The 20,609-nt window shown below is 43.7% G+C and overlaps 1 protein-coding gene across 1 annotated transcript in view; it reads left to right on the top strand.

Moving 5' to 3' along the window:
- LOC119375430 (iroquois-class homeodomain protein IRX-6) overlaps positions 1 to 2,963 on the top strand; it is a 161,018-nt gene extending 158,055 nt beyond the window's left edge. The window contains exon 7 of the mRNA XM_037645610.2: positions 354 to 2,963. Coding sequence (XP_037501538.1) covers positions 354 to 574 — 221 coding nt within the window. The 3' untranslated portion in view covers positions 575 to 2,963. The remainder of the gene's footprint in view (positions 1 to 353) is intronic.
- Positions 2,964 to 20,609: the final 17,646 nt, after the last annotated feature.

Here is a 20,609-nt window from a genome sequence, read left to right as displayed (position 1 = left end):
CAGGAGGGGAGAGCCCGCGACCGCAAAACCAGCCGCAGCAAATATTTTTTAATATAAACGGGATGGCGCTCAGCGCGAGTTCCGGAGGAGAGCGAGGAGGTCCCTCCTCAATTAATGCAGATTGAATTCCGGACGGCATAAAAATTATTCCAGGACAGACGGATTGGTTTGCAGCGACACCCACCTTTTCGTCTCTGGGGCTCTTCATTTCCATCGATTGTCAGGAAAAGGCCGGAAGAAATGGGGGGCCCGGCTGGGCCCGCCTCGCCTCATCAGGTTTCCCCGCGCGCTGGCGGCGCGCTTTTTGCCTTTAATCATGTCCCTAATTCGTCTCCACCTTTTCCGTGTTCCAGTTGACAAGTCGTCGTGCGCCGGAGGCCCCATCTACCGGGCCGCTGGGGGCTACGCGTCATCGGCACCCGCCGCCATCATGGCCGCCGCTGCCGGAAGTCCCTGCGCCGACGGAGCCTCTTCCTCTTCCCGCTCGTCGTCCTCGGAGGACGAGTTCGCGCCGCCGCAGCACTACGGCCCTGCAGCCGCGGTACCCGGCGCCATGACCGACGGCCTGCCCTGAGCTGTGATCGCGCTGCCATGTGTGAAAGTGGACTCCGGGGGCTTCGGCCCGAAGATGTCGCCCCTTCCCTTCCCTCCGCACCCAGGAGGGACCTTGGCATCGAGGACGAGTGCCGACCCACTGTCGTACACATGTACATCGCCATTCGGACCAGAGTGTTACTTTTGGTGCGGTGTAGATGGCGGCACTGCATCAGAATGCCGTCGGAACTGCTTTTGCCGGTGACATCTCGCTTTATTTTTCGCGGTTTGCGCGGTGGTATGAATTCTCAGTTATCCCCCCCTCCCATTTCCCCCATTCCTGCCATACTGAGACAGCATTTACACAAATCGTTCAGCGCCTCCTAGCTATGGACTGATGACTCAGGGTGGCCCGAAGGAAACAGATCGCGGTTGCAGGCAGGAAAGTGACCTTTGTGGTAACTTCACCAAGGTCCTTCCTGCACTCTCTCATATTCCTCCTGGTCGAGAATGAAAAGCAATATCGATGGGGGAGTCTTGAGCTTATATGAAAATCTGTGCGTGAATGCGTGATATTCAAGAAGGAAATATATGCTGCCGTCGCTTATTTAAGCCGGCGGCTAAAGGTGGAGTACAGTAGCGTTCGGTGTACTTGTAGCGCTTATTTAAGATATTGTGATTGCATTGCTTTAACAGTGTGACGTAGAGTGCGCACTAGCACGTGTTCACCGAAGGCAACGCCTGGGTGACGTGGTATATACCTAATATTTCGCATGTATAATTTCAACTTCTGTTATGGAACAAAATTCTTCAGGAATGAGGAAGCTGCCGAGTCTTCTTTTTTTTTTTTTTACCATTAAAAAAAATTCTTAAAAACCGCGCCGCTGATTTAAGTGCTACGTGAGCTTCATAACGGCACAGTCACACTTCTTCTTCTTTTTTTATTTTCAGAAAGGTGCAACAACTTGTTTTTACTGCACGTAAAATGAAACATGGACTTCCCTTTCTTGTTTAATTTCGATACAAGTGCTCCAAGAGCTGCGTCAATTAATTCATTTTGTGTCAGATAGTAAAAATTTAATCGAGCAGTGGATACATGACATGATGAGTGGCCCACAGCGAGAAAAATAATAATTAACGAGGGCTGTGCGTTGCGTTAAATGTGCTTGGCTTTTACTTTGCGACTATAGTGCAGCGTTAGGAGCACATGTTAATTGTATTAAAAAAAAAAGAAATCCACGTAAATGCTAGATGTTAAATGGCTCGCTTCTCATTTTGATAGGACAAATTTTATTTATTGTTCATTATGGAGTAAAAAAAGAAAAGAAAGAGGGCCGCACTACATAGCGCATTGCTACACACCGTGTGAGGATTGACGTGTTGAAGGGAGTCAAGATGGCTTGTAAGGGTTGGAGAATAAACGTTTAAGAGAAGACGAAGAAAAAAAAATGCCCCATAAAATAAACTGTTAAGGTACATAGCTTACGTGTATTTATTATTTTTTAAAGGGAAACATAGGTATACATCACTATTAGTATTGACATAATTCAAGTATTCATCTCTTAATGTTTTTTTAACGATGGAAAGCTAAGAGTACCTTTTTTTTAGTTAACAGCAGAATCACTTCCGTTAGTAAACAGAGAAAAAAAAGTACAGAAACGTAGCAGATGCCCAGTGTATGTAAGCTATGGAGGGTGAGACAAATACTGTAGTCGCCGTAGCGCGTCCAGTAGCGCCCGTGTAGTAGTTCTTGGCGACGTCTCCAACAGTTGCAGTTCTCGAACTAATTGAATTCATTTCCTGCGTATTTGGCGAGCTCTACTGTACTTGTGGAATCTCAGCACGATGATGTGGTCAGCTAATTCGGGGTGGACTTGTGTTTCTGTGCTGGTGAATCTCCTCGAGACGCACACGCAACACAAGCACCACACGTACACAAGCGGTTTGGCATCTCTTACTTTGCCTGTCTCCCCATGTTTTTGTGCTTGATGAAACGAAGAAAAAATGGAACAACTGAGCATGTGCTGAGCAAACGGCTTTCTTTTATTTGTGTGTGTGAATTGCTTCGTTTATAAGCGATACCTAAACTTGTTGAGGTGCCAAATGTCTCCTTGTGAAAAGGCATCTTTCTGAAATAGCTTGTGCTCGCAGTTAACATGATTGAGAAAAAGACGCGGACAAAGGAATACCGTACCAAGTTCTATTAAACAGACATCCTTGGAGCTTCTTAAGTGGTGGTCGCAGCAGGCTGTACAAGCTGATTGCCCATAGAGACCTTACTGGGCAATACTAATTACTACGCAGAAGCAGATGCATACGTTTGCGTTACGTGTGTAAAACGTTCGTCTCGTTTGTTTGCAGACACTGCAAAATCTATAAAATGGTTGTCGTGAAACAAAGAAAAGCGATCTTAGTGGAGCTCCCGCTATATATATATATATATATATATATATATATATATAGCAGAAGCAAGGTGTTGACGCACAAGTGAAAAGAAGCTTTATTTGACGTTTCGGCCGTGGGCCCGGCCTTCGTCAGAATTCTGACGAAGGCCGGGCCCACGGCCGAAACGTCAAATAAAGCTTCTTTTCACTTGTGCGTCAACACCTTGCTTCTGCTATTACTCCCGGATCCGGCGACACCTTTCCTCGAATATATATATATATATATATATATATATATATATATATATATATATATATATATAGATATATATATATATATATATATATATATATATATATATATAGTATTATCTCATTTTAAATGACAGGGACAGCATGGTGATCTTTTTCCTTCATGCCTACGTAGCGAATCTCTGCCATCAAGGGTAAGTGAGCTCTTGGGGGCAAAGTCTCTATACATTGTCATGTTTTCACGTCTTTAAACAGGCTGATCAAAGCCAACAAAAATCAAACTGAACGCAGTGAATTACGTTCACAACTGTCTCGTTCGTTTCCGTGCTCGCTTCTGTGATGGAACTGGCGAATGCCGATGCACGAACGACAAAGTGCTGAATAAATGCTCACACGGCTGCGGCTTTCGTTGCAGAGTGTACTTCGGCTGTCGACTGACTTCAATGGCTGTGTTGATAGAACTCGAACAGTGTGCAATTACTCTTGTATATTACGTGATCCGAAAATGCGCCTCGCCACTCGGGGGAAGCCACAGCCCGCGAAGCGCAGATTCTTTGAAGTCTATGTCTGTTTTTTTTTTCCTTTATTGCTATTGTAGCTCACGTGACCGATAACACAGAAAACGTGTACAGAAGAGCGAGGATATGAGGCGAACAACCAAGTCATCCTCGGCGCAACAGTTATCTTTTTCCTCGCTTCTGCTCCAGCATCCCGAGCGCCGATCCATAGCGCCGTCAGCGATGACCCTGATGGTGCAGGCGCGATGCCATCCAAACCTGTGACGAATGGAAAAGAGAATTGGTCTGGAACACAAACTGAATAAAACCGGTGTGTTGTTCCGGCCCGAGTATATGAGGAGGGCGTATTTAATGATTTCCGTTCTTCTCGAGGCACAGTGTAAATACGTCATGTAGCCAATCGTTAGGAGGAACTATAGCTGCGCTAAGGAGGGCTGTCCACCCTGGTTAGACAGGTCTGTACATTGTTTGAACTCCAGAAGTGTGAGAGAAAGAAAATATTTAAGTGGAAGTCTTCCATTCCCAAAGGCGAGCGGGCGGTGGGCCGGAGCAATAGCAACCAGCAGCAGCGCCGACCATTTAAAAGGGCGGGAAATTTGCGTGGCACGCACTCGTTTCTACGTTCTACCTTGTATACGTTCCTCTCCTCCGGTTGACACATGTTTACTGCGTATGTATCAGTGTATTTGTACATAAGTGTGATCAAGCGCGACACAGTGTACACGATTTGTGAAGAGTTTCGCGGCGCCGTGCGACCCGCCAGCAAGGTCCCGCGGTTGCCCACGCCTCTGCAACGGGGCCACGCAGGCAACGCGTGATTCTGCCGGTGGGCTTGTGTTGCGGCGGTGGCCGCCTTCTTGTAGATATATTGTTTCGTGCTATACGACATGTGTAAATATGTGGCAGAAATGGAAATAAAACAAGACATGTGGAAAAAACAAAGAAAAAATTTTGAACTGCCCCCGTTCTGTCTGAATCATTTGTCTATAGTCATCTGACGTGATCGCTCTTTTAGAAAAAAATATCAATAGCAAATGACGTACAATCACACAGCTTCGGCCATGCTGTATTACGGCAAGGAAAAGGAGCGAGTATACTGTTACACGCTGCAAAAAGAAATATGGCGATGAAAAAAAAGAAAGAAAAAACGCAGATCAAGAGCCAGGTCAATGAGAGGAGCATGTATGACCAAATATCTCAAATAAGAAATTTATTACAGCAAATTCTGGCACATGGTACTGTAGTATGCGGCAGTGGATTAACGCATATTATAGTACAACAGACCTGCGGCAACGTATACCGCGGCTGAAGATGTAATTTCAGCGTCCACCGTTTGATGCGTTATGTACCACATATCGCGCACATGCTTCAGGAGATTTTCATGCATGTGTGAGAACCAAGCGTGCCCAAGAAATGACCTCAAACTATGCGCTCAAAAGAACTATTTCTGAGCGCCACATCACTTTGCACGAATGGTAAGTGCGCTCAGGTTACCACGTTTAGTTTGTCGCTCCTTGCGCTGTACGCAATGTGCGTAGCTATAGGGACATGGACAAATCAGTAAACTTATATACAGGATGCGATTTCACGTATGCGGCTCCGTCAGTTTTTGTGTCATAAGTTTGTACGACCATAATCATAACGACATAATCATGTAAGAGGAGCGTTTTTTTTCTCTGTGCATCACTATAATTACCAACAGGCTTGCGAAATTTACTTGAGACATTTGCGACACCCGTGCGCACTTTTTAATGAGTCAGAGGACAGGAAAAGCCGCTTACAGGCAGTGACATGCTTTCAGACAAATCTAATCAGAAAGAAAACAAACTTATCACACTGCCAGGCTGTGTCAGCTAATCAGGCGATGAGGTACCAATCGAACTCTCTGGTAAATGGGGCTCTAAACACTTGAAATTATGAGATGAGCATGCTGACCAGTATAAAAAAGCAGTTGCTCACCGCTTTTTTGCAAGTAAGGTCCGTGAGATGACACAATAAGTGTGTGCGCGGGTTGTTTATACCGGGTGTTTCAAGAAATGTGTCCGAATTTCTCAAAAATCAGACAAATGCGATATTCATTCGATGCCTTCACAATTACTTCTTCTGTAGCCGCAGGCGTCCTAAGGTGGCTGAAACCATCATTTGGGACAGTAATTAAAAAGTTTAATTAATTACCGTCTTAATTAGTAGAGTTAGGCGACCATGTCAAGTGATAAAATTGCAGTCCTTCATGCGAAGAATACATAGCAGCTTTGAGATTTCGAAAAAGCGGCCTCTAGTAATACTTGCGAATTAATGAATTCCAACCTAATTCAGTGGCAAAACAGAAACCGAAACGCGGAAGAGCGCAACTGCCGTATTCTTCTGAGACGTCCAGAATGAGTGAGCGTCGTTATATCAACCATCAACCGACTTCGTTCTGTGGGTGTGCGGGCTGCGCTTGCAATTATAGGATGCATGGCGCACATACGTTAACAAGCCTATATCTCTTTCTTCTTATGTATTATGTTTTCATTATTTCTGTATATTATCTTGTTTTATGCATTTGTGTAAATATTTATTTACTTTGAGTTTCTAATAATGTTACTATTTTTTCGCGCAACCGCCACGTATGCCTTGTAACGGACCATCGGCCCAGTCAAGCTGTTATTAAACAGCTTTTAGCCAATGGTATCCCCCAGAATGTATGTATTTCTGGAAATAAAGATGCATTGTATAAAGATGTATTGTATAAACGCGGAAGAACTACACCTCTGGAAGCATTCTCTTGAACAGTGACGTCATTCTGGTCGTCTGCTTGATGCGCTCATCGGTGCTTCGGTTTCGGTTTCGCCGTTGAATTTTGTTAAATTTCATTACGCCACAATAAGTATACTAGAGGCCGCTTTTTCGAAATCTCAAAGCTGCAATGGGTCTTTCGCATGAAGTACTCCAATTATCCTATTTGACATAGCCGCAAATCTCCACTAATTAAAAGGTTAATTAATTTAGCTTTCTTAACTGCTGTCCCAAATGATGGCTTTCACAAGCTTAAGATGTCTGCTACAGAAAAAGCAATCGCGATGGCATCGAACGAATATCCCATTTCCCTAATTTTTTTTTAGAATTCTGGACACATTTCTTGAAACACCCGGTATAAAAGCAGTGCATCCACAGCGTTGGTAAACGCAGGATTGAGGCATATAACAAATAAATTTTTCTTACATTTCGCACGCAGTAATAATGATAATAATATCCGGGGTTTTACATCCCAAGACCACGATATGATTATGAGGGACGCCGCAGTGGAGGGCTCCGGAAATTTTGACCATCTGGAGTTCTTTAACGTGCACTGACGTCGCACAGTACATGGGCCTCTAGCATTTCGCCTTCCATCGAGATGCGACCGCCGCGGCCGGGATCGAACCCGCGACCAGCAGCCGAGCACCTGAACCGCTACACTACCGCGGCGGCCACTTCGCACGCAGTGAAAACCCGACTGCGAAAGATGAGAATGAAAGATTAAACCTTACTATCAATAAAAGTGAATAAAACGAGCTGAAGCTTTAACATTCCTGAGGCCGGGCTGTTGACAAAGCGAGGAGGCCGTCAAGCCAGCAGATTGGGCAAATTTCATGAATACGTCGAAGTGAAAACTTGTAGATAAAGTGTATCAGGACTGAAACACATAAGCATTTCTTTCGCTAGGAATCATTTCGTATACAGCTTAACTGGCAAATTTGCGTACGTAGCTGACGATGAGTTGTAAAATTAAGTCAGCTTCACAATAGTGGCGCCAAGCCTGAAGGATGTGCGGAGTTGGGCGGCCTTCTTTGTTTTTTTTTGTCTTTCTTTCTTGATCTCTTTCTTTCCTTTTGTCTCTTCTCTTTATTATTTCTGTCTTTTTTGTCTCTGCTTATTTCTATTTCTTTCTTTCTTTCTTTCTTTCTTTCTTTCTTTCTTTCTTTCTTTCTCTCTCTCTCTCTCTCTAATTATCTTAATTTTCTCAACTTCCTCTATTCCTATCTCTTTCTCCTTCTGTCTATATATATTTCCCTCTCTTTCTTTCGCTTTCCTTCTCTCTGTCTTTCTTTCTCTTTCTGCTTTTCTTCCCTTTCTTGCTCTCTATTTCTCTCTTTCTTTCTATGCTATGGTTTACTCTCTCCCTTCCTCCTTCCCCTCCTCCTAACCGTTCTCTCATATCTCTCCTCCTCACTCTCACTTCCCTCTCCCAACCCCTTGGTATACCGCACTATAAGGGACTATGTTATGCCCTGCTAGCGTGCCTGGATAGCCGAGTGGTTACGATGCTCGCCTTCGGATTGAGGATACGCCGGTTCGAATCTCGCCTTGTCAAGAAACTTTTTTCGCTAAGAATTTCTCCTTCTTTCTATTTCTTTCTCTGTACTTCTTCTCTCACCCACCAGAGTTTTTCCATCCCACGACGGACAAATCGGTGCACGCGTTGTACTGGGAGCGAAGGAGAAGATGAACGAACATAGCGCGTGCGTTGATGATGATGATAGCTTTCTGTACGCTGATTACAACCAACGGCTGGCATAAATGGCTCCGTTTTTCAAAAGAACCGAAAAAAAAAAAGCGTTTCAATGAGCACCGTCCTCCTCAGATAGTGTGACTGTCGTTACCTCATGACATTCACGAAGTTGCATTACCCATATTTTAAATGTGAAGCATTTCTTTGCCGACCAAAGACACTTTGACCGTTTCTATCTATCTAGCCGCCTCCGTCTAGGCGCTCTCGTGGTAGTCTCCTTAAGTTGGTATAAACCAAAATTATCATAGGATGACATGAGTGCATGACGAACACGAGAAACGGGTCATGACATGAACAGCGTGATATGTTTGTCGCGTACGTCATTAAACCCTTTCTTTGAGTCACGTTTCAGGGAGCACATACCGACCTAACTCGGCCCGTGGAATGCGGGTATGCGCCACAGGTGATTCACAGTCTATATCAACCAAGCAACAGTGAGAATAGGCTTTGGAAACGTTCGCACGATAGCGATAACGAGCCCGTATCGCAGAAAATCTTGATAGACGCAAAGAATTAAAAAAATCGCGTTTCCAGCCGGAATCGAACCCAGGCATTCCGCAGGCAGCCAAGTATCCTATCACAAAGCCGCACCATGCAGTGTCCGAAAACGCTACGAAAAAAAAAAAAAGACTCTAAACAGGAGTCATATCGGGGCAACGTCAACTGTGGTTCCAATGTTAACTAACCGCTTTGATAACAATGCAATTGCCCTTACATATGTACCCACATGACTCAGCAAGCTATAGCCAAGCGTTGCTCGACCCCGGAGGAATATGCCAAGGACCGTTACTTATGATACGCACTTCATACCCGAGCGTGCACTTCGTTTCGGTAAAACTGATGTATGTGCGTTAACTGATGTACGTGCTTTAAATCTTACATCTGATCTTGAGCTACTATTTAGGCTCCAGTGTAGTAGTAGTAGTAGTAAGACTTTATTTCGGGTGGGTTTCAAGAGGTGGAGGCTCCCCGAATGGGGGCCATGGCTGGAAACTCTACGTGCCTGGTAAGCCCTCGATATGGTCACTACTCAGATTGCACAAACTCATCGATCCAGGTCGTAACTCTTGGCTCTAATCAACAAAGACGCGGCCTAGGCAGCTACTCGCTGACTTGCTGATTGCTTTGTATGAAGTCGATTCCCACAATTCGTGGGATCTACCGGATATTTTTTTTTACACATTGGCTTCTGGCACTTATAACGTCCATTTTACAGCCATTTTCCCATCATCCATATCACCTTCGAATCACTTCTATACTGCCAGCAAAGTGGTAAAAGCTCAAAACTGGGTTTCCTGCATGCATCCGCCCGGATGTCGTCTCTGTTATAAGGTGTCGTCCTCATGCCTTCGTCATTGTCCTCGTACCACCTCCTCGTCTTCATCTTCACCATTTGGCGAAATGAATCAAAACATTCACAACCCATAGACATCGAGCTCATGCACGAATTGAATAGGGTGCGGGGGTGGTACGGTACCACAATCTGAATGCAACACCATCGAACACACACACACACACAAGCACTATGGGAACAAAGAAGCAACAGAAAATATCGAGAGAAAAAAAAAAATGAGTGCGACTCCAGAAGAAGGGGAAGAAAAATGCACTCACAAGTGTAGCGGCTTTACCGACGTTAAATGGTAAAATAGTACGAGTAAATAACATTAAACAATAACGGCTCCACAAGAAAGTGCCCTAATTCGCCAGCAGCCTGTGTTGCAATTTTTCTAATGGTCATCCATCCAAGATTTTCGCTTACTTGGGCTCTCATTCAGAAAATCTGCGTCATCGAAAGCGCGCAACGGTGAGTATCAATCGTTTTTTTTCTTGCACTGTAGTAACTTTATACTCATCTGAACGGGCGGTCGCCTTCGCTAATAATATGTCAAGCATAAAGGCGACTCTACAATGCTTTTGCGAATAATTAAAACGCAAGAGGCTTTTGTGAATTCGGGGCCTGAAGCTTTCCGACACAATTTATGAACAACGCTTCCGAGAAATTTGCGAACAAAGAAACAAACGTCGCCGTTAGAAGTAATCGCGATATCACATCACTTGGGGATGTCGCACGGGTGCAATGCTGTAAACAGTGAAGTTCGCTGTAAAATTGCGATCACTCGCAGTGAATTCCGGTGTAGCGATGAAGTATTTCACATGTGAACGTACTGTTTGCACTTATCAGGCTGACATTTCCTTTATGCACAAACAACGTTCTTGTGAATAATTCAGACTTAGACATTGAACAGATCGCGACTGTTTTGGAGACGGTGGAAGGGTACACTTGTGAGAGGCTGCTGTTGTCGCTGCAAACCAGATCCGAGCTAGATGAATCCATGGGCAGCTATACATAGTATATTTGTTTCAAGAAATCTGTCCGAAAATCCTCAAAAATGAGGAAAATGCGATATTTGCTCGCTGCCTTTATAATTACCTTTTCTGTAGTGACATAGATTTGAAGATGACTGGAGACATCAATAAAGGCAATAATTCAAGAAATTCAATTAATTAACATTTTAATTAGCGGAAACAGGCGGTGGGGGAAATGGGAGAATCGAAGCCCTTTCTGCGAAGAGCCCATTGCCGCTTTCAGATTTCTAACAAGCGGACACTGGTGATTTTAGCAGATTGATGAAATCGGACCAATTTCGCCGGCGAAACCGAATAGGAAACGCGGAGGAGCGCTGCTGCCGTATTATTGCAAGACGTCTAGGATGAGCGAGGGTCTTTATATGAATCATCGATCGACTTCGCTTCGTGGGTGTGTGGGCTGTGCTCGCCATTATAGCACACATGGCGCAGTTGTGTTAACGAATGCGGATGAAACTAACACCACTGCAATTGTTGTTGTGAAAAGTGGCGCAATTCTGCTCATCTGCTCGTTGGGCTCATCTGCGCTTCAATTTCGGTTTTGCTGGTGCATTTGGTCGCGTTTCATTACTCTGCAACAAATAACAGAGGCCGCTTTTTCGAAATCTCAAAACGCCAGTGGGTTCTTCGGAGGAAGAACTTAAACTCCCCACTTTGACCCGACCGCCTGTCTACTAATTAAAAAGGTACTTAATTCAACTTTATTGATTACTGTCGTAATTGCTGTGCCTGGTCATGTTAATATGCCTGCCGCCACAGAAAAAGTAATTATAAAGATAGCGAGCAAATATCGCATTCCCTTTATCATTGAGAATTTTTGGACACATTTTTTGAAACACCCAGTATCCGTGATGTTGAAATTGTTCTGCCACATATTGCCACATATGTGAACGGTTCTTTATCGAGTCGCAAAACAGCGATTCGAGCCGGTCGTAAGAGTCGGCTAATTCTGAAGACAGTCCAACTAGAGTCAAGAATTCAAGGCTCGGACACGTTGTTTTTTTTTTTTTTTGTAAGATTATAATTTGTCGGGTCAATATTTTATCTTGATTTTAATATTAAATGGTAGCTTTAAGGTCTCAGTTTCTATTCGTACGGTGCTTTATATTTTGCACCGGAAAATTGCGTCTTTGGTTATTGACGGGAAAGTGGAATTATAGAACTGCCTGTCTGCTTCCCGTGAAAAGCTTCCCCTTAAAAATAAAACAAATTTAAAAAGAAAGACACCGTATAACTACGCTCCGTATCATCGCCTTTATCGGTCTTGATTGTGCTATAGGTCTGCTCGCGTTGCGCTTAGCAGTTCTGCACATAGTTTATTCCCACAAGTAAATCGGGCGAAGCAGTGGCCTGCATGCCTTTGTAAGGCTATAACCCCATGCATAGATCCCTTTGTATCCCAGCGTCCCCATATGTGGATGCTGCGATACACAAAGGGATGTGGCTGGTGCCATCCTCGTCTTTCCCCACAGTGCACTTAGTGGAACAGAGCGTTATATGAATCGACTTGTGTGGTTTTCTTAAATATCTTTTATTTGATGTAGCCCATTCTTGGGGAACCATTTATATGAGCCACTTAATTTGCTGGTTGAGCACAAAATTTCCAAGGATTAATTGGATCTTGTGAGTACACCTCTGTTCTGCGCACCTAAAAAAGGCATAAATTCTTAAATCTATACATGAAATATCACCTCATAGATGCACCTCTAGCACGCAGACATCCGAATAGACTAGCACATAATGTCGACTAGCTTAATGAATTTCATTATTTTTTAAATACCTGTGCTTTACCATTTCTAGGCAATTGAGGATATGCAGATTATTGAGTAAGTGCTACTGGTTGTTTGCCCATCTTTAATTGGCCAAACCTCCAAATCGTCCACGTTCCACGGTGACACGAGAGGTATCGCATTAAATTTACAAATTTATTTAGATATGTGTCATAGTCCTCTCTGCCTGTGCCTCACTTCATTTTTCTCACGACAACCATGACACATCGCTGCATCGGCATCACGCGCTGTGCATGTGCATGATTTGGCGGTTACATTTTCACACAGCTTCTGAACGGTGTAGCGCATAAATATAAAGCCCAGCGTGTCATTACACGTTGAGCAGAATGGAAATAATCCCAGGTTTACGCATCCCCGTTAGTTGCGTAGTAGTTAATCAGCCTCTTCACAATGCTTCGCATCACGCAGATTACATGTGCGTTTAATATGCATAGCTTTGTTATTCAATTTATTCCAGAAAATAGCAGAATTTCGGTAAGTTAACGCGTGAGAACGTGGAGAGTGATGATTATCTCTGAAATTGAAGAGGAAAGTCGGCTGCTCAGCATCATAAGGGCAGACGTGAGAACCCACCTGTTACTCGTATTAACCCTTTGAGGGTCTACTTTTGTATTGATGACTTAAATTCTTCAGGTGAACCTATTTCAGAAAAAAAAATTGGCATAATTTTTTTAGGGTGACCATAAATTGAGGAAAAAATCGTTTGAGTTGTTACACACAGATGGTTTATTCCCGAGTAACAGCAAGATCAATTCTAAAAAAAAAAAACATATACCACTGTTGAAAAAATATGCGTTGCAATAAACGTCTGTGTAGTTCACAAACGAACAAAAATAAGTGCACGAAGTGGCGTCAAGCGGAAACACGGAGGCAGAAAAGCCACTTTTGATCCAGTCAGCACCTTCTTGCCGCGCATTCTTTTGAGATGTCCCTCACTCATCAACATCTGAGTCTTAACTCGTAACTCACTCCTTGTAAGACGGGCTGACATTTACTGAATCAGATTCTGATTCGGCAGTCTAGCGGTGATTCCTCCGAATCGCCGCTAGACTCCCTTGTGGCAGAGAAACCGGCGCGCAGTTCCATAGAGCAAAACTGCAGTTGTGAGCGCGTCCGGAAAGGAAAAACAAGCCCGAGACCTATAATAATCATCCTCATCTCACTGTTACTCCCGTATTCCCCCCTCCCCTTGTGTAGGGTAGCAAGCTGGACGTATAGTCTAGTTAACCTCCCTACCTTTCCTATATTCCTTCTTTCTCTCTCATCACCAAGGAGACGGAAACTGTTTTCGTCAGTCCCCAAAACAGGAAACGCAACCACAGTAGCATCGTTTGTGTCAATCAGCGCCTGCACGGAAACAGGCGTAATCGCGTACAGGGGAGCAATAAACGAGAAAGTAACAAATCGGTCACCTTTTGAAAGATTCTAAAACAGAAAGCCACCAGTTTTGCGGGCGCAACAAGCGGAAACCGGCCGAAGGACGAAACTGAAACTTGCCGGCACACCGATATAGTAAAGCATAAAAAAAAAACGGAGAGACATCGGCGCAAGAAAGAAATTCTACATACTCCCGCAGTGTGGCAGCACATGCCAAGCAAGAGAAATGATTGAAAAAGGTGCACGTTTTAAAAATACAGGCAGTGACGTACATGCATAGGCGTGCGCACAAGGGGGGGAGGGGTGGCCGCCCCCCCTAATACCCTAAGAGGGGGGGGGGGCGCAAAATATGCCCCGTACATTGACCCTTCTAGTCACCTAAGAGAAGGGGAGGGGGCGCAAAATCTGCCCCATACATTGACTTAGTAAGGTGTGGGGCGCTGCAATGAACCTTTGCCCCCCACCTTATGGGGAACCCGGCGCATGCCTATGCGTACATGTACGTCTTTGGCCGTCTTGTGGCTGTTAGCGGATGACGTATATGGCAGTCTTTGACCCTCAAAGGGTTTTAAGTAACGAAATATCAACATATACGTGCGACATCGCAGTGAATAGACGGCACCCTCGTGATACCTTTACCCCCTTCACTCTGATGATCCGTAAGGTTTGTTTATTTTATTTTGGTACAATTTCAGTGTTACTGGAAAAGGGATACAAGCGACAGGAAGTTAAGTGTGATGAGAGCGAAAAAATTTGGAGGAGGCTTGAGCTTTGCCTCCAAGAGTAGAACGCGATAGCGTAATCGGGCTCCATGGGCAATGCCTTCAACCGTGCCGCAAGGAAAGGAACATGTGTGCGCGTAAAATTGGCCGTTTCAAACTATCCTAGAATGCCTTCTGCAAGTACATGTACGAAATGCCCACTGCGCTATAATTATTCCTTTTGAAAATTGGCGAAGTACCCGTTACGCATCCGTAAGATGCCGCTCACCTTCGCATCTGCACACATTGTAATGGGTGGGAAGCTTTAAAGCACCCACTCTTTGAGCAGTTCACATGTTTTGACGCCTGGTGCGATTCTACGATTCTGCCACGCAATATCACATGCGTTATGGAGACTGCTCCCACTACATGAAATACTTATAGCGTTTTTTTACGAAGTAGTTTAAAGCACTGGCATGGCTCCGTGGTAACACGCTTGCCACGCAGAAAGCATGGGTTTGATTCTCACTCCGACCAAAGATTTATTATTATTTATTTATTTGCATCTATCCCGAATTTTCACTCACGAACAACACTGATTTTTCGCTCACAACCAACGACACCGACGCGGACACCAACGCCGACGCCGACACCGAAATTTCTGCTAAATGAGCTCTTTATGTACTATGTAGAGAAACCGTATGTATGTGCAATAGAGTGGAACCGTCGAGTTAATAGAGGCATGATAGTGCCGCACGTGGTCGTCCCTCCTAACCATCAATTCGCAGTCTTGTCTTCTGTTTAAACATTTGTTAAAAGTCTATACATCTATCATGTAACAGACGTTGCGTCATCACTTCATTGCCTTAAAAATATCTATCACTTCTTTTCGCTATCTCCTGAGATTAGCGGTTTAGATGAATTGTTAGCGTATTTACCGCTTTGGCGTATACGTTTGCCACGATGATACACTGCGTTCGAATAACCTTTGCTTGGGTAACGGAGAAGGAGAATATTTGAAGCCAGTCAGCAATGGCGGCAACGAATAGGAACAAGATGATTGAAGACCTAAATCGAGAAAGCATTAAGATAGGGCTAAATATGAATATGCTGAACACAAAAATAACGCTCAGTAACCTGGAGAAGGCAAAAGAGAAACTTTTGGAGTCTGTACAAGAGTATGTATGTCAATTACTAACATGTGAGCCTACTCTGAAAAGCAGTTTCACCCACGAAAAAATTACCGACTGTTACGATAACGATACTCCCTGATTTGAAATGCCAGCGCAGCCGTACGCGTGTTTTCATTTGGCGATATATTCAGAGAAAGAATTTCAGAGATACATGCATGTACGAACACTTAAAAGATTACTCTATATTTTTATATTTCAGATTTTTAAATGTTTATTTTCATTTTGTTCATACTTATCGTATTTTTTTCATTTGTTTTATTATTTTTTATTCATTTTTACCTTTATTTCTTGTTCAGCTATTTATTGTAATCTTCTTTTGTTCGGTACGTTGCTTTGCTGCGTCTTTATTGTTTATTCTTCTATATATTCTTACTTTTTATTTTCTGTTTCGGCAGCGAAGGTTCCAGAGTAATCAAGCCGGGCTCGGCAAAAGAAGAGGGACGTCGCGTGGCTCGAAGCGCGAGGCCAGATCTTTTGCTGCGCTCGTTCGCTCGGTTACGGCGAGGGACACCGAAGCACACCGCTCAATTCAGGAACGGGCGCCTAAAAGCTGCAGTTTAAAAGGATGGGCAGGAGGGCATATGGAAGTCATTCCCAAATCATGACAGGCTATGTGCCGCTGTTACTGAAGCTAAAAGCGTACAGTCATTGCATACTGCCAGTTCTGAAGTATGGGGCTAAAACTTGGAGGATAACAAGGAAACTTGAGAAAATCTCGAGGACCATGCAGCGTGCAATGGAACAGAAAAAGATGGGCGTAATAATAAGAAACCGGAAGACAGCAGCACGGATCAGAGAACAAGCAGGGGTATCCGATATTGCAGTCGGCACTAAAGGAAATAAATGGACCTGATGGGCCGGCCACGAAATGCGTTGGATAGACAACCGGGGGTCAATTAGAGCAACGGAGTGGCTGCCAAAGGGATGGGAAACGCAGCCGAGGACGACAGCGAGTTAGATGAAGTGACGAAACTAAGAGGTTCGCGAGAATAAAATGAAAGCAGCTGGCACAAGGTGGGGTAAATTGGAGATCATTGGGAAAGGCCTTCGTCCTGCAGTTGAAATAAAACGGACCGATGATGATGATGAGTGTCAAGGGTGATGCCCGGGTTTAACCAACCCGCTCGTCTTGTTTTTAGGTCAAGTTCAAAAAGTCGGCAGTGTATTTGTACATCACCATATCGAATATCGCCACGCGCTGTATAAAAACTGCATTGCGAGCAAAAGAATTTGTGTGCGTCTTCAGACACCATTTAAGCAGGCGATTTGGGTGGACAACAACAAAAACACTAATAATTACCAATAAATCATTTATTTAACTTACCCAGGTACAACCGCAAGGTGTTTGTGCTGACTCATGCAATAAAATTATAAACAAACACTAAAGTAAAGCCATTCTATAGGAAAAAATACGAACAAAAAAGAGGAAAATTGTAAAAACGAAAAGTCAGGACAACAGTGTGAAATACAATAACACAACACAAGAAATATAGAAGGTCAATCATAAATACAGATAGCAATTTTTAATGGCATCTCCCGAGATAAATACAATTCACTTACGGTGCACAAGGTAAGCTGAAAGGGAGAGAAGTAGAAAACGATTTGTACATTGTGCGACACTATGTTAAAACAGTGCGAAGCTAGGAAGAAAACACTGACTGCGAGCTATGAGAGAAGTCGAGATCAACCGAAAGTAAGAATTATAAAGACTTTGCCTCCTGTGTACGGTTGAGTGTTGGTAGGGGCAGGCATGGTACATGGAACGGTCCATGCTCTATCATTACCTCACGCGGAATTCCAAAAGTAATGCAACTGAGCAGTTCAGGGCAGGTTATGATGCAATACATGTTGTTGGGCTAGTCGGTTCATGGTAACGTAAAAGGTTTAACCTGCGCGAAGAAGACGGGACGGAAGCAGGAACACATACACACTGCGCTTCTCTGTGTATGTATGTGTTCCTCCTTCCGTCTCGTCTTCTTCGCGCAGGTTAAATCTCTTACGTTACCAGGTTATGATATCGTGAACAAACTTGAAAAGAAACAGCAGGTTAGCGCGATTTCGTCTGCAGTGAAGTAATGGCAACGACAACAGTCGAACAGTGTCAGAACAAGATCCAGAGACATTTCCAGGGAGACTATGGATATAATGCTTAGTCGTCTCTTTTTTTTTTTTTTGGACTCACTCAGTTGCGTTAATGTTAGATTGATAAATGCCATTCTGGATCCCAGACGCATATTCAAGTTGAGGAAGAGAGCTTGTTGTGTAGAATTTGCGGAAGGGTATTGGAAAATTGATTCTTGGATGTGGGCGCGAAAAGACAAGGACGAAGGGAAGAAGGCACACACGTGTGTGCGCCTTCTTCCCTTCGTCCTTGTCTTTTCGCGCCCACATCCAAGAACCATGATAGACCAATAAGCCCGCATCGCTACCCTGGAAAATTGAATTCTGTATCGATCTTCCGCAAACAGAGCCGATAGAGTGAAGACCCCGCATAGCAACGCGTTTAGTCTAAGCAGAAAAGTGCAAGTTTCCGTGAAAGAGAACACCGAGGTCATTGATCTCACAAACCTCCCATGACGACACAGAGTAATCGGAACATGACAATGATACGCTCAAAGTTTTGCGAATGAGACTCAGGACTTGGTCTTAGCAGTATTCAGGTAGAGGTTACTCATACACCATTCCGAAAAAGAACCCAAATTTGACTGAAACATGTGACATTCGTTAACAGAATGAGTTTCCTTAAATATACTGATGTCATAGGCATATTGAAGGAAAGAAGAACTCCGAATGGCGAAAGAAACGTCCTTAACAAAAACTGAAAGGAGCAGTGGGCCTGATATATACTGACCCTTGAGGAACCCCACTACTTACCTTTGAGAAGGAAGACGTTTGGCCATTCCCGGTAACATAACATGATCTATCAAGAAGATAGCTATGCAGCAGATTGACGAATGAAGAGTCAATTATCAAAGTGCATAAATTTAACCATAAGGAGTGAGTGGCTGACTACGTCAAAAGCCATGCTAAAGTCACAGCAAATGCCGTCAACCAGCCCTTTCTGAAGTAGAAGCAGGGAGATCTGCGTCATGAAATCAGCAAGATTTGTGGTTGTTGAGCGGCCAGTGAGAAACCGATGTTGATGCGGAATCAATGAATTTTTCACTCTAAAGCACAATATGCTGTGAAGAGCCAGCTCAAAGATCTTTGATGTGACACAGAGAAGAGAAAGTGGGCGATAATTCGAGACATCAGTTTTACAGCCAAACTTAAATACAGGAAGAACGCGAGCAGTTTTCCATCTGCTAAGCAAAGTGGAAGTATTCAAACAGTTATTAAATATATTTGTCAGTGCTGCGAGAAATACATATACTCCCACAAACTTTTAAGAATGGCGTAGGGAATGATAAGGACGGCTTCAAACACTTAACGCATTCGCGGGTGAGTTTTTCATCCAACGACACAGGACTACAAATGTAGCCCTACACCTATCGGTGCATGTCCGCGGACCGCTTTTTTTTCGCTGAAAAAAAAAAATATAACTTTCTGTTCGAGTTCCCAGGGCCACGAAACCATTCTTAGTATTGCGAAAACAAATTTTGCCTCAGTCAAAAAATTCGGAAGTCTCCACTCTGCAGAACTGCCTTTTGCGAATTACGCGAAAATGGGATTTTGACGACATTCTACTGAATAACTATTGCAGCTGTGAATCTCAAAATCTTTTTGGGCATACTAAGAGTAACGCATATTTACAAAATGTTATTATCTTGCAGTCTTGGTGCCCGCATTTTACGAAAACAAATCACAAATACGGTACATTGCTCAATAATGCTCTAGTTTCAGATGTCTTTGCTTCGCGTCTATAATGCTCAGAATTTCCAGAAATTCCCAGAGTGTTGCCACACATAAGCTTATCAATTGTGTTAAATATAATTGCCGAGAATGATGTCAAACGCCAACCAAAAATGCATGTCTCTAAAAATGCAATAATTTGAAATGCAATTAAAAAAATAACCATCTTCGATTTTCTTTAAACTCTCCAGCATTAAAGCCCAGTGTGTACTCTAACGTAATCCGTAAAAAAACATGCTGCATTATTTTTTGTGAGGTCGGAGTTACAAAGACACCATTGTGTCCAAATTGACGTTCACACGCAACCACTTAAATGAGCGAGCATGTAGCCATAGTTGCCATTGTCATGATTTTTAGGTATTAAATATGTTCTCTCGTGCTCACGAAACATCAAATTGACAGAAAAAAGACGAAGAGTTGCTTTAAAGTGCAAATTTGTAGATATGCGTGTTTGTACTCGTCGTAGTATTATTCCTGGCGAAAGCAATTATGGGAAAAAGTTCGTCTACATGCACACTCGAATCGGGTTTTCGCATGCAACAGTTTCTGCAACCCTAATGCATACAGGACGTGAGACCGGCATTGAAGGAAAACTGGGTCCCTGCAGAAAGTGTCCTGCAGACGGCACCCACGATCTCCGCCTACTAGCCCCTGGCGTAGGACGTCCGACAATGACGTTTCCCTTCACCGCCATCTTCAGAGGAGAAATTTCTGTTGGGTAAATGACTAAGTTTAGCTCCTCAACACCATTTTTCTCAGGAACAAAATTTTGACAGACACAGACGCATCTCTAAATTTTACGACGATGCTTGAAGAGGCCGAAGCAGTTTCCAAGACGGAAAGAATTTCTTCTGACATAAAGGTCATGAACAAGGGGTTATCGAAATCTTGTTACCCTGAAAGTTCCCCTTATAGCTAATATTTTTCTTGTGCTTATTCAGATAACGCTAAACGCTTGCCTTGAGCTGTGCAACTGAGCCATAAATCTCAGGGCAGTACAAGAAGCGCATGCATACTCAGATAGGCTGCTCAGTAAATGACTGCCGGGCAGTCGACGACACGGCTAACGGATGTGAAAGCTGATGCACTGTCGAGATTTCAACCTTT

Source organism: Rhipicephalus sanguineus, chromosome 1, assembly GCF_013339695.2.
Source record: "Rhipicephalus sanguineus isolate Rsan-2018 chromosome 1, BIME_Rsan_1.4, whole genome shotgun sequence".
Lineage (NCBI taxonomy): Eukaryota > Metazoa > Arthropoda > Arachnida > Ixodida > Ixodidae > Rhipicephalus > Rhipicephalus sanguineus.
This window is presented reverse-complemented; position numbering and strand designations above follow the sequence as displayed.